This window comes from Formica exsecta, unplaced genomic scaffold (assembly GCF_003651465.1).
Source record: "Formica exsecta isolate Colony F162 unplaced genomic scaffold, ASM365146v1 scaffold116, whole genome shotgun sequence".
In the NCBI taxonomy this organism is placed as follows: Eukaryota; Metazoa; Arthropoda; class Insecta; order Hymenoptera; family Formicidae; genus Formica; species Formica exsecta.
The window spans coordinates 1,266,466-1,278,760 of NW_021848499.1; the positions used below are offsets into that span (position 1 = coordinate 1,266,466).

At 33.0% G+C, this 12,295-nt stretch overlaps 1 protein-coding gene across 1 annotated transcript; it reads right to left on the reverse strand.

The window, feature by feature from the left end:
* Positions 1-18: 18 nt before the first annotated feature.
* LOC115239040 (icarapin-like) lies at positions 19-12,091 on the reverse strand. Its single transcript, XM_029813356.1, has 3 exons — positions 11,953-12,091; positions 3,276-3,382; positions 19-1,480 (listed from the first exon to the last, which is right to left on the reverse strand). The coding sequence occupies exons 1-3, from the start codon at positions 12,074-12,076 to the stop codon at positions 1,241-1,243; spliced, it is 471 nt and encodes a 156-aa protein (XP_029669216.1). The 5' UTR covers positions 12,077-12,091; the 3' UTR covers positions 19-1,240.
* Between the last annotated feature and the right edge of the window lie 204 nt (positions 12,092-12,295).

A 12,295-nucleotide genomic window follows, 5' to 3' on the forward strand; every position in this document is an offset into this window, starting at 1 on the left:
TATATATTGCCATATATATTTTATTCATATATTTTATTGTATCAACTTTTCTCTCTCTAACCAACTTACAATGTATAAGAAGTATATCTGTAAGTTTATTAAAATCCGTGAATATAAAGCTACAGGAACGTACGTTTTTTTTTTGTTATAAAAAATCGCGATACACTGCTATATTTCTTTGTAAAAATTTTCCTTATCTTTGAAAATTGTTTACGAACGTTTACTCCTGCGTATAAATGTTTAATCATCAAGCATATGACTATATATTACTTGAAATTATACTTTTTCGTACGTCGAAGGAACTAAAAGGGTGTTAGGATTACCTAAGTATGTATAGGAAGTATAGATCTTGGTGGGTTCGATATCAACCTTACAATTTTTTATAAAATATAGATCTCCGCACTGCTGTATGTATATAAGGCAATATTGTAATGCCAACCAGCAATTATAATCTACTTCGCATTTGTATTTTATCGCGTGGTACATAGCAAATCAGCATAAATCTTACGCTTGACGGACGATGTAAATAAGTGATATAATTAATCAAGTGGAGTGCCGATATTATGTATTACAGAAAACGGTTTCTCTGTGAATAAATACGACCGTCAACCAATAAATTAGCATACATGACTAGTTTTGTGTATTCATCTTTTCTATATAGCATTTAAATAAGAAAAAAAGCTAATTTTAATAATATACATATGAAAAATATACATTTAAATGATTCAACAAACAAGTTTTTCAACCTTTTTTTTTATTAATTTACAAGAAGAATGTTTTAAACTCAACATTATTTGTAAAAGCGCATTAAGCTTTAAAGATAGTTATGTTAACTCAATTTAATCAAAAATTTAATTCAATTTAATGTTTATTTAATGTGAATTCAAAGCTTTTAATCTTTTAATTAAAATTACATGAATTAATTACTTTATTTAATTAATTTATTTATTAACTCCTTTCCAATTTATATTATCCATATATCTTCGTAAATCCGGGCTGTATTTTTTCACAGCAGTAGTAATCTTTTATTTCAAAAAGGCGCAGATAAACGTCGTAAACAATCAACCGTATTAAAAAAAAAAAGCTATAGAAAACCACAGAAACACAACTATATATTATAATAATATTACTTTAACGCGATGCACTCGGTGCGATATCGAAAAGTTACTCTACTACAGCCACGTAATGAGGGATCGTTCTTCCTCGTTTTCAAAATCGAGCGTGAACGACCGACCGTTTTTTAAGCGGTCAGTACGTCCGTATTCTTCGGTATCTCGTTGTTCATGTCCTCCATCGTCTCGCGGCTCTCTGGCGCTTCCGCCCTCACCGTTGTCGGTTCCGCATTGTCACCGCCGAAAGTCGGTAGAGTGTCATTTTCCGGTTTTACATCGATTATGCGAATTCGGAATGCGGTGCCGCCGTTTTCGTCGCTCGATGTGTAAGTCGTCTCGTTGATCGTTACCACATGACCATTAATGATCTGCAATCAAACGAATTAAATCACGCATATTAAATTAATCTTATAATCTGTCTCTAGGGGGAACTGTGTATACTGACTTTATAATTGCAAGAAAGTCATTCTATTTTTTATTAAAACATGTACGAGTCATAAATTAGTCATAATCTTTAAAATTAATAATCGATTAAAAATTTTTGTCCAAAAAACCTTTTTTAAGTTTTAAATATAATTTATATTTTTTGTTATCTAATCAATTTATTATATCGTTAAATATTCAAAGATAGTGTGATGTATATACAACAGGAAGCCTCGGAGAATAAGAGCTGGTTTAGACAGAGGTGCAAATAGATTATTCGAACAATTTGCAGCTGTACAACCGACAAATGCATCATCAAAATTAATTAAGCTCTATTATTGAAAAATTAGCAACCGCCACGTTTAGAACATGACAGAGCGTATAGTACAGTACGATGGTTTATACTGTTAACAAAGAAATGTAGTGCTTCGGTTTGAATTATTAGAGAATCGCTCTATGTATTTAGTTAAACTTTCCATATCTTCCTACACGTGTGTGTGTGTGTGTGTGTGTGTGTGTGTGTGTGTGTGTGTGTGTGTGTGTGTGAAAACATGTGTGTGTGTGTGTGTGTGTGTGTGTGTGTGTGTGTGTGTGTGTGTGTGTGTGTGTGTGTGTGTGTGTGTGTGTGTGTGTGTGTGTGTGTGTGTGTGTGTGTGTGTGTGTGTGTGTGTGTGTGTGTGTGTGTGTGTGTGAAAACACAATGAAGAAAATATCCAATTCAATATTTCCATATTTTCCTAACAAAATGCTAAATCACGTTTCGTTTTCACATGCCATACTTTTAATGTATTATTATATCATTCCTTTATTTTATATCCATATTTTTCAATGTTTAAATGCCAATAAAAAAGTGTTTTTTTTACGAAACAACATTTTTCACGAAACAATTCAACGATTTTAAAATAATATTTCAATTATTATAAATAAAAAGATAAAATTTATAAAAATATTTCGCGATTATTACAAATAATAAAAAAATAAAAAATGCAAATTTAGTTGTCTCTCTCTCTTTCTTTCAATTGTAGCATCTTAGAAAAGGATAATCATTTTTCTCTCTCTTTTTCTTTTTTTTACCTATCTTATACGGACATGTCCTGTGCAAACGACGGGCTTTACACGCGAATTAAACGCTTATCTGAAAAAGAAAATCGCCGACACTCGGCGAACTTTTTGGAGGTCAGTTATCCATTTTTGTTTCGCGCTTTGTACGGCAAGTCGCATTAAGCGTTAAGCGACTTACATATCAGACAATACGCGACGGGAAATGCAGTAATCCGATCACTACCATCGCCGTACACTTGCCTCTACTATACTATTGTTAAGGGTATTTCCTCTCACTCCTCCATCCCTTCCTCCATCTCGATGCTGCAGCTTACACGTGTACGTAAATTGCTGACGTTGCATTATCTTCGCGACGTGTCCGGCGCGGTGCGGAACTCTTCATCTCGCGTGTCGACAGATTATTTTATTTCGTTCATCGCGGACGGTATCAACAACCAGTTCAAAATTTACTTTCGATCACTTTCAGCCACAAAAATATCCAACGACACAAATATATCATTTCGAACAATAATCGGCAATTGTAGAAAATATAAGATGATAATTTTATTGATTAACGAGTTTATTAATTGTTTATTCTGAACGAAATTCTGGAGATTGTAGCAAAATTATTGATTTAAGTGTATATTAAGTAATTTAAATATGTAAATTAATTTAAGTGTGTATATTGAGTATGTTTACCTTAGTGGTGGAAGTTGTGTTTGCTCCTTCAGGAATCGGAATTTTCGCGATATCAGGCATATTCCAGAAATAGTTCATAAGATTTTGCCTCAATCTATTGAAAGTCTCTGAAAGAGAAAAAAATAGAAATAAGAATTTAAAAAATGAATGTTTTTTCTGTACAAATGTACGTGGTAACTCATATGAATAATGTTCCTGTATAATTTTTAAATTGGCTGTTTGATTTTATATTTGTAAATGTCAATAACAACGATTTGGTAAAGTGTGCTTGATAATGCAGAATTGAATTTAAAGCGTTGGCGACTGTTTAAAAAATATTTGTCAAGCATTTGGAGATGACGTGTTTATTAAGACCATGTGTGATCGTTGGGTTACAAAATTACGTTTCCATGATTTTGATTTAGGAAATGAAGCATGCCATGATGGATCCATTGATCTGTAAATAATGATTTATTAAAAAAAAAAATAATAATAATAATAATTCAACAAAATTTGTGGTCTCGACAATTTGCTACATCAATTGAGAGATCAATATATATAATATATAATTCTACTATCAATCGATATACATATAATTTTATTTATTCATCATTTGATAATCTATATTTTTTGACAAGTTCCTTATGCTTTGTATTATGTTAAAAATTGTATTAAATGCAGCTGTGTTCAAGATTCGTCTAACGACGATTGTATTTGGTACTTTTGCATTTCGAGTTGTACATTTAACAATTGTTTCGTCGTTCTTTCCGCCTAGTTACCGTTTCGTTTCATTTTAACGATCCAATAGCGCTTTATTGCGATTCGGCGCAAATCAGGTCGTGCGCACACTAGTATAGGTGAGTCAAAAGTCAAATCCTGGATCAAACAACACAAATGAGGGTACTAATACGTTTGTATCTCTTTTCATACAATTCTCGCGAAAAGAACCATGTACACATCGAAGAATTGAAAGAGCGAACGCAATAAACGACATTATTTAATGGCGTGTTTGCGCTACAAAGTCTATGATATAGAATTGTTTCTCTAAACGCGATCGCAGAAGGATACATAATTAATGCTATTAATCTTAATCTTGATATAATTCAATAAAATTTTTTTTCGTCGTGTGTATCGAAATTAAACAAGTTCTTCATAACTTTTTTCATTTAAAAATATTGTTTTCTTAATCCATTTTTCTTTTCTTGCTTTGAAATCGTATTTCAGTTTCCTGTATAATTTTAATGTTCTTGATATAATATATAAATATTTATATCCAAGAGTATTTATATCTCTTACATGTTTGCGAACTCGCATGTCGTTATGCAATTCCCGCGGTTCCGCGATAAGACGTCGTTTGGTGGGCGTTATAAATAAAATGGTAGTTGATGCCACGACCCAGTATTTCGTAAAATGTAATAATAATTTATGCCGTGATCGGATATACGCGGAGGGAAAACGGGGAGTACGTCAACCGTGCCGATAAATTTTGCATACTTTATTGCGCTTACAATGCGGTTGCCGGAGTAAAATAGTCGACTGTATCGGCCGATTATTGCTATGTGGAATCTCAATGAGGACACGTCGGGTCGGCATATTATTCGACAGTGGCTTCGTTTGCATATAGAAAAATTTACAATAGATGGGAAGGGGAAAGCGTGGGAAAGGGGAACGATATGGTAGCATTGGATACATTGCTGAAATCAGTGCGTTACTGGCTCTTTGCACGCGATAATTTTAATTAGCTAGCAAAACGGCCCGTTATTGTTAAAAACGGCCGCTCATAAACGCTTATTTCGAAATTCGACGTGCGCCGAATATATGAAGCGCGGAATTTAACAAATACGCTAAATCAGCGACAGGAAATTATGATGTCGCAAGTTTAGCGAGCAACAAGTAAACAGTTTTATATTATATGAGTCGTGGGGAATGTTAAAAATAATTTAGAATAAAAATATTTAAAAATGCAAATTTTGAGATTATATATATTTTTGTTATAACGAAATTTGAAGGACTGGTTTATATAACATTGCGCTTATTTAATAATGATATAAAATGAGCGTTGAATTGAAATCTGCGCTGTCAATTTTGCAAAATGATATTGCCGCAGTCATTAACTTTTACAGTACTAATTTAGATTGCTAACAATTATTATTTATATCGCTATTGTATGTTATATGTGCTACGAAATTTTAATTCTGCAATATATAATTTTGATATATCTTCTATATGAAATTATATCTGTCTAATAAATTAACATAAAATGCATACAAAACTAATAATTGTCAGCTTTTATATAATGATAGGAATGTAATTATTATATTTTATCGGTGGTTAAGTTCTGAATCATTTTGAATCATGAAAGTGAAAACCTGTCGCCGATATCGAGTTCGACAAAAGGCCAACTGGCTCAACAATTAGGTGGAGCGTAATGTGCATATATTTAGCATAAATGTAATTCATTTCACGATTATGTCTTAACATATGATGTCTCGGAATTATCAGCTATGAATTAATCCAAGGATAAAGAAGGCTAATAAGGACATCTATATGATATATGCCAATTAAATAATTATCAAAAAATCTTCATAATAATTCTTTACAAAAAAGTATTTGTACATTACCTTTTAAAATTACGTATATTGTGCATAGAGAGAAAAGAGAGAGAGAAAGAGAAAATAGGAGACTTTACATTTACAGCGATATTTCCGAGACACGTCTGATGCAAATCAGTCGGCCATTGCGATCGTATTAAATTTCAGATTGTTCGACAACGCTAAAATAATAAATAGCTCGTGAAATCATCGGGAAATTGGCATCCGTAGGCTCTCGTGCTCGCGGAGTAACTCCCGGTCTCCCGGGTCCATTTCCAGTCGACCTCCCACCGGCCAGCGACCGGTCGCTGCGTCACGCGGATTTGAATAACGATTCATCGAGTCGCGCAATCAATGATTACTGTAAATTGCCCAGTGGATGTCCGCGGTTGCTTTTGGCCCTCGGATTACGTATTATATACCATCATGGGCCGATCGATTGGACCGATCATCTTCTCTTTCTCATGCTTTTGGCAGCGCGCCTCGATCTCTCTACCTCTGTCGCGCCGTTAAAATCCTCTCAATAGTGAAAGTGACCTGATAAATTTTGTACTCTTGTCGACCTTGAAGCCACGCAGGATCTCGCAGCGACTTTTACAAGTGATCCACATATTTCTTTACTTGCGTTACAACAATTCACATGCGTTGCGAGAGCGCTTTTGCTGCAACGCAAAATTTTTTCATTCACTGATAATTTCAGTCCAGTTTATAGTAATCATGCAGACGAAAACCAATTGCACGAGTTTCTCGATTAATTTAATACATTTCTAATTCTATGCAGCGGGCGAATGTGGTCTCCGCTCTCGCATAGTCTCGCTTCATCCACTCTCGCTTCGCTCGATCGACCAAAGCAATAATAATCAAAGCTTCTGACATTGCGGTGACTTGTGCGTGTCGCGACTTGCAAATAGGCATACTACTGAAACTATCAGCGTTGTGCATTGCATTCTGCACGAGTGCATATGGAATTTGATACATGAGATACACGTAAGGGATCATATGCAGTTATGCATGCGGTTCAAATTTATCCTCCCTCGCGTCCGCGGGTCTTCGTGACTTGTGCACAAGGAGTCTATTTGGATGAAAAAGTTTACACTTAAAAATTTAGTTTTAATGACGAAATTCTAAAGATATATCTTTTTAAATGTATGTGTATATATTTTTATTATATATTTCGTTTCTATATTTTCCTCTATTGTCACATATAAATGTACATTTGATATCTTAAAATGCACTTTGAAATTTAATATTTCGAAAAATTATTCGATATTGATGATTATAAAATATTAAAAATTGGAAAATTTATTAGGTTTGTCTTTTGATAATTTTTTTGATAAATTATACCGCGCAAGATTATCGCCAAATTTATCTATCAGTTTATTAATTAATTAATTTATTAATTTGTCATATACACGCGCAGTTGCGACATATAGTACGCATCCATCTCGCTATATCATAAAATGTGCCGAACGAGAGAATGGCTCTTTGAAAATAGCAGAGGTCGCGCCAATTAATTCTCTCTCTCTTGCGCGACCTGTTAATTTTCTCTGAAAAATTTAATTTTCGGCTACGCTTTAATCACGCTGCGCGCAATATTGAGCGAAATTTCAGAAGAGGAAAAAGCTTTCTTTCCTGAAAGGATAGATAAGCTATAAAAGAGATCAGCGCTTAAAAAAATTTACAATGACATTAGACTATAAAACTATCAATACTTTGATATAGTTTCACACATTTACACTGCAATATCTGTTAAAAATATATCTAATAATTTAGGTATCTTATATCTTTCTCGTATGTAAATATTCGAATATAAATAAATTATGTATTTGAGAGAGGGAGAGAGAGAAACTTTCCCAAACTTGTTCTCCCCATTCTATATCTTTATTTTTAGCATTAGCAATTCGAATATTTTTAATTTAATGCAGTCACAGTCGTGTAATTATATCGGACAGACATATATTCATATTTAATTTATTATACATCTACATAGATTCATATTTAATTTTTCAGTACATTTTCCGTTTAAAAGAACGCTATCCTTTTATAGCGATGCACGGTTGACGCAAGTCATTATGATTATACATATATATAGCATAGAGTTAATCTCACGTCTGCATTATTTCATCTTGTTACGAGCTTAACATTAATATCGCGACCTTTACCTGACTGTGCTACTTCGAAAGGCCATGAAACATGACGTTTATCGCCATGGATTTTATTCTGTCGAGCGCGCGACGCACGTGCCGTCTACATGTACCTGTCCGCTAGGGATCTCGGAATCACCTTGTTAGAAATTCCACGCGATAACACCGTTAATCATGTCGATCGATCGATCGACTACTTTTCTTCGCACGTTTTTATAGCCATGCAAATATACGCATGCACAGAGATATTTGTCACTAGCGACGTATCCGCCGCATTTCGCGACTTGATATCATGACAAGGGTCACAATCGCAGGATGACAGATAGTTAAAAAGATTTAGATCTATATGATTCCGGATCTTGCGTGTCTTTTTCCAGATGAAGATCAATGTGTTATCTCACAATATAATATTATTTCAAATCAGATTTGGTGCTATACGTGATATACAAATATAGAGTTTTTGAGATGAATGAATGTAAAAAAGAAAATTTGATAATATGTATTTATATAATATGTAAGCGTACATGATTTTTATGTTCAAAAAAATGATCTTAATTTTCATAAATATTTTTATCTATACCTTTTTAGATTGATTAATATTAACGCCAAATTATCAATCACTAGATTTTCAAAATTCTGACAATAACATTCTTTTTTTATCAATGTTAAATTATATTTTATAAAACTGATAAATATTTATAGTGTTATGTCTCCTAAACTGATTTGTCCCGAGCAATTTGTAGCTTTTTGCAATCCGATAATAATCGCGGCTGGCTAATTAGAACAATATTTCCTGGTAATCGCTTTCATTAGAATACTGCTGTTACCTGTTATTATTCTTTTTCGCTGATGTAATATTATAATTATGTCGATTAATGGTGCGATGAACGTAATCTTACAGCTTAAGTTGTTATAGTCTACGATAAGAACGTAACATATATGTACATATGCGCATTAAGCAGAAATTGCCGCAATCACCAAAGTCGTCGCATTTCGAGGAATTATGTGAACTTTTTAGGCCGCCGTATTCGGCTGTTATCCATGTAAAATTTTTACTTATTTGGATGCATATTTGGCGTTTGATGCATATTGTTTGAGCTTTATAAATATTTATAAAACACGCTTCGAACGCGCGAAACGCATGAAAATATTTAACGAGAATTTTGTTAAATATTAGTTAGTAAAAAAGTAGGAAAATATACATTCGACACGGACGGCTTTTTCACTGTTGTTCTGTTTATTCTCTCGTACACCGTATACTTCGAGCTCGATCGGAAAAAAAATGAAGATAAACAAGTTTCTCAAATGTATTCCGTTGCGATTGCACGACTGTAACACCGCATTTATATCTTTTGCAAATTTCTTCAATGTACAACGGTAGAAATGCGGAAGTGTTACATATCAATATACGTTTGTATTTGTCTATTCGTCTATTTACTTTTCCAGAAATAAGAAGAAACAAGACAAAAATTTAATATCGATTTTTCTTCCAGATTTCAATCTAAAATATTTTAGATTTTTATTTGATTTTATAAGCCATACTTATATCAAAATATTTAGATCTCAAATTATTGGAATTTATGGAATGATTCGAGATAGTAAACCATAAATACATAATCTTAAATTTCATAAAATTATTATAGAAAACTTTCTTTTATTAATCTATTTTCTCCTTAAAACAAAACCTGAAATTTTTTCTCACCAAATTACATATAACGAAATAAAGGAAATAAATATAATACTATAAATAATAAAAAAATGAAAATTAATAATAATTAAAAAAGCCTTATTTAAATAAATAAATAATTTCATTAATTAAATCTTTAAAATATAGTTCCAAGATAAAAATGTAAATCCAAAAATAAGAATAATCGAAAAATATAAAATGGAAAAATTATTATTTATTAGATGAATAATTAAACACATACACATACACAACACTTACTTTAAATGATTTTATAATTAAAAATTATTATTATTTATAAATTTTCTAATAAAATACTTTTATTTCACGATTATATATTCTTTTTGAGTCGTCTATTTGAGTTTTATATATTTCACATTATAAAATAGTTTCCATTTTAATTTCGATATAGTTGTTTATATGCTTCGCTATATTATTTTTCGACGAAAATCTCGTTTAATGCGCATTCAAATTACGTTAAATGCGAGTATCCAGTTTCGTATGCGGATTCTCTTAAATGCGATCATCAATAATGGCCAAATGGCGATACATTGTCAGAGTGAAGGCATGGTCTACAGGTGCGGTATCGTTTCGCGATATATGCGAAGCTCGAATTGTTGCGTAACGAGAGTGACGGGTGGCACGCACGCGCCCACACACGAATAAGCAAGTCATTACCCGCGAGACATTATTGCTGCAGTTGTATACACATATACACATATACACAAGTCGTATATATGACGCATATCGCAGTCGAGCTGGTTTATGGGAGATTGTTGATCATCCTAGAGCGTAGAAGAGCGGAAGTTGCCTTCCGTAAAGCGATAATCTGTAGAATACGTGTGTAATGCCACAACGCTGATTCTACGCATCGCCAAAGCGAATATTTGAAACCCCGATTATTGTTATTTACTTAGAGAAAAAAAGGGGCATATATCTACGTTTAATGCTAATTCTATGCATCGCCAAAGCGGATATTTGAAACCTTGATTATCGTTATCTGTTTAGAGGAAAAAACAGGTACATATCTATGTTTAGACGTACAACATATTTCTTGTTCATAAAAGGAATTTTTTATAAATTTTTATGCAATAATATATAAAAAATTTTACAACAAAAAAGTTCAACTTTTTTTTTTTTAAATCAATTTTAACTTAAATTTTATTGGATCTAATATTTTTGCGCGCGTGTATGTTTATCAAGTAAAATATCATTTTCACACAATGTTAAAAGTTATTATAATCGTAAAAAATTACATTATACGTAAAACTTTGTGCAATCAGGCAAAATTAAAACATCAAATAAATAATCGATTGTTAAACGGTATTAAATAGCCATTGATTAGCCGATCGTACATGGACGCTGATAACCAAGTTTTGCTCTGAGCGAACGACAGAACGTGATAATTGGTAGACCATAAACAATACCAAATGTCCATATAGGCGCAGACTGACGGAAGTTACGCTCAGACAAACCGCATGTAAGCGAAATACGAGCTTAACCATAATACAACAATACCACAATACCAAATGTCCATATAGGCGCAGACTGACGGAAGTTACGCTCAGACAAACCGCATGTAAGCGAAATACGAGCTTGACGCCCGCGATGCAATCGTGGATGCGTGTTGCATTTCCGGTCAGACCGTGAGCGCGATGCGTGTGCGATATTTGCGCACGCCTATATGATCCCCACCTGTCAGTGGCAATACGCACGCTCGTACAGCACGTTTGCGAATTTGTATGATTAGAGCGTAGGAACACGACGAAGGCGCTAATGAATATAACGGGATGTATTCGCACCTATATTTAGCACCTGATTTGATAGGCGGTCGTCTGTAATCCCAAAATCTGTATTTCTCGCATTCGACCATTTAAAAGTACCATTTCGATGTTCATTTTGCATTTACGTTAAATGCGGTATTTATATCGCATGAATAAAATTAGTATTTCCGCGGCCACATTTTGCATGAAATATGCGGTGGAAATACGAACGAATGTACGCGTATTGATGAGAGTTAATGATAAGAATCTATTATCTTTTTAGTGTAAGTGCTTCTTTTACTTCTTTACAATTCTTTTTCTCTTTCCTGTCTCTTTCTACTTAATTTCCCAAATATATATTTAGTTGACTTTAACTGCGCGCCCGCGCGCAGAAAGCGTAATACAGTGTAATGCAGTTATTAAAAAGTACAAACTCTGATATCGGAAATCGAAATTATGTTATAGCATCTCTCTCAGTTATCCTATATACCTCGGGATAACTATAAATATACATACCAGCGAAAAAGCTCGGCATGGCCAAATCGAAATTGATGTCTTCCAAATCATCCTCAAATGAATCGCGTCGTGCACCTGTAATAAAAATAACCATTTTTAATATATGATTCATTTTCTGCAACATGGTCAAAAAATAGCTAGAATACTTCACATCTACACAGAATATCTAGTTGTATAATAATTTTCCTTCAAATAAAAAATTTAAATTTTCTTATTTGAAGAAAAACTATTACGAGATTAACAATAAGTATTCTGTATAGATTTAAAGTATATATATATATATATATATGTGTTTGTTTGTGTGTGTAGTCTTTTGTGCGTATAAATAAAAATTTGTATACAT

What these genes read in the sequence shown, in the direction of transcription:
- LOC115239040 (XM_029813356.1), bottom strand. Translation starts at nt 12,076, where the DNA reads ATGTTGCAGAAAATGAATCATATATTAAAAATGGTTATTTTTATTACA. An exon ending in CATGCCGAGCTTTTTCGCTG is followed by an intron (nt 3,383 to 11,952) that starts GTATGTATATTT and finishes TTTCTCTTTCAG; the next exon opens with AGACTTTCAATAGATTGAGG. An exon ending in ACACAACTTCCACCACTAAG is followed by an intron (nt 1,481 to 3,275) that starts GTAAACATACTC and finishes GTTTGATTGCAG; the next exon opens with ATCATTAATGGTCATGTGGT.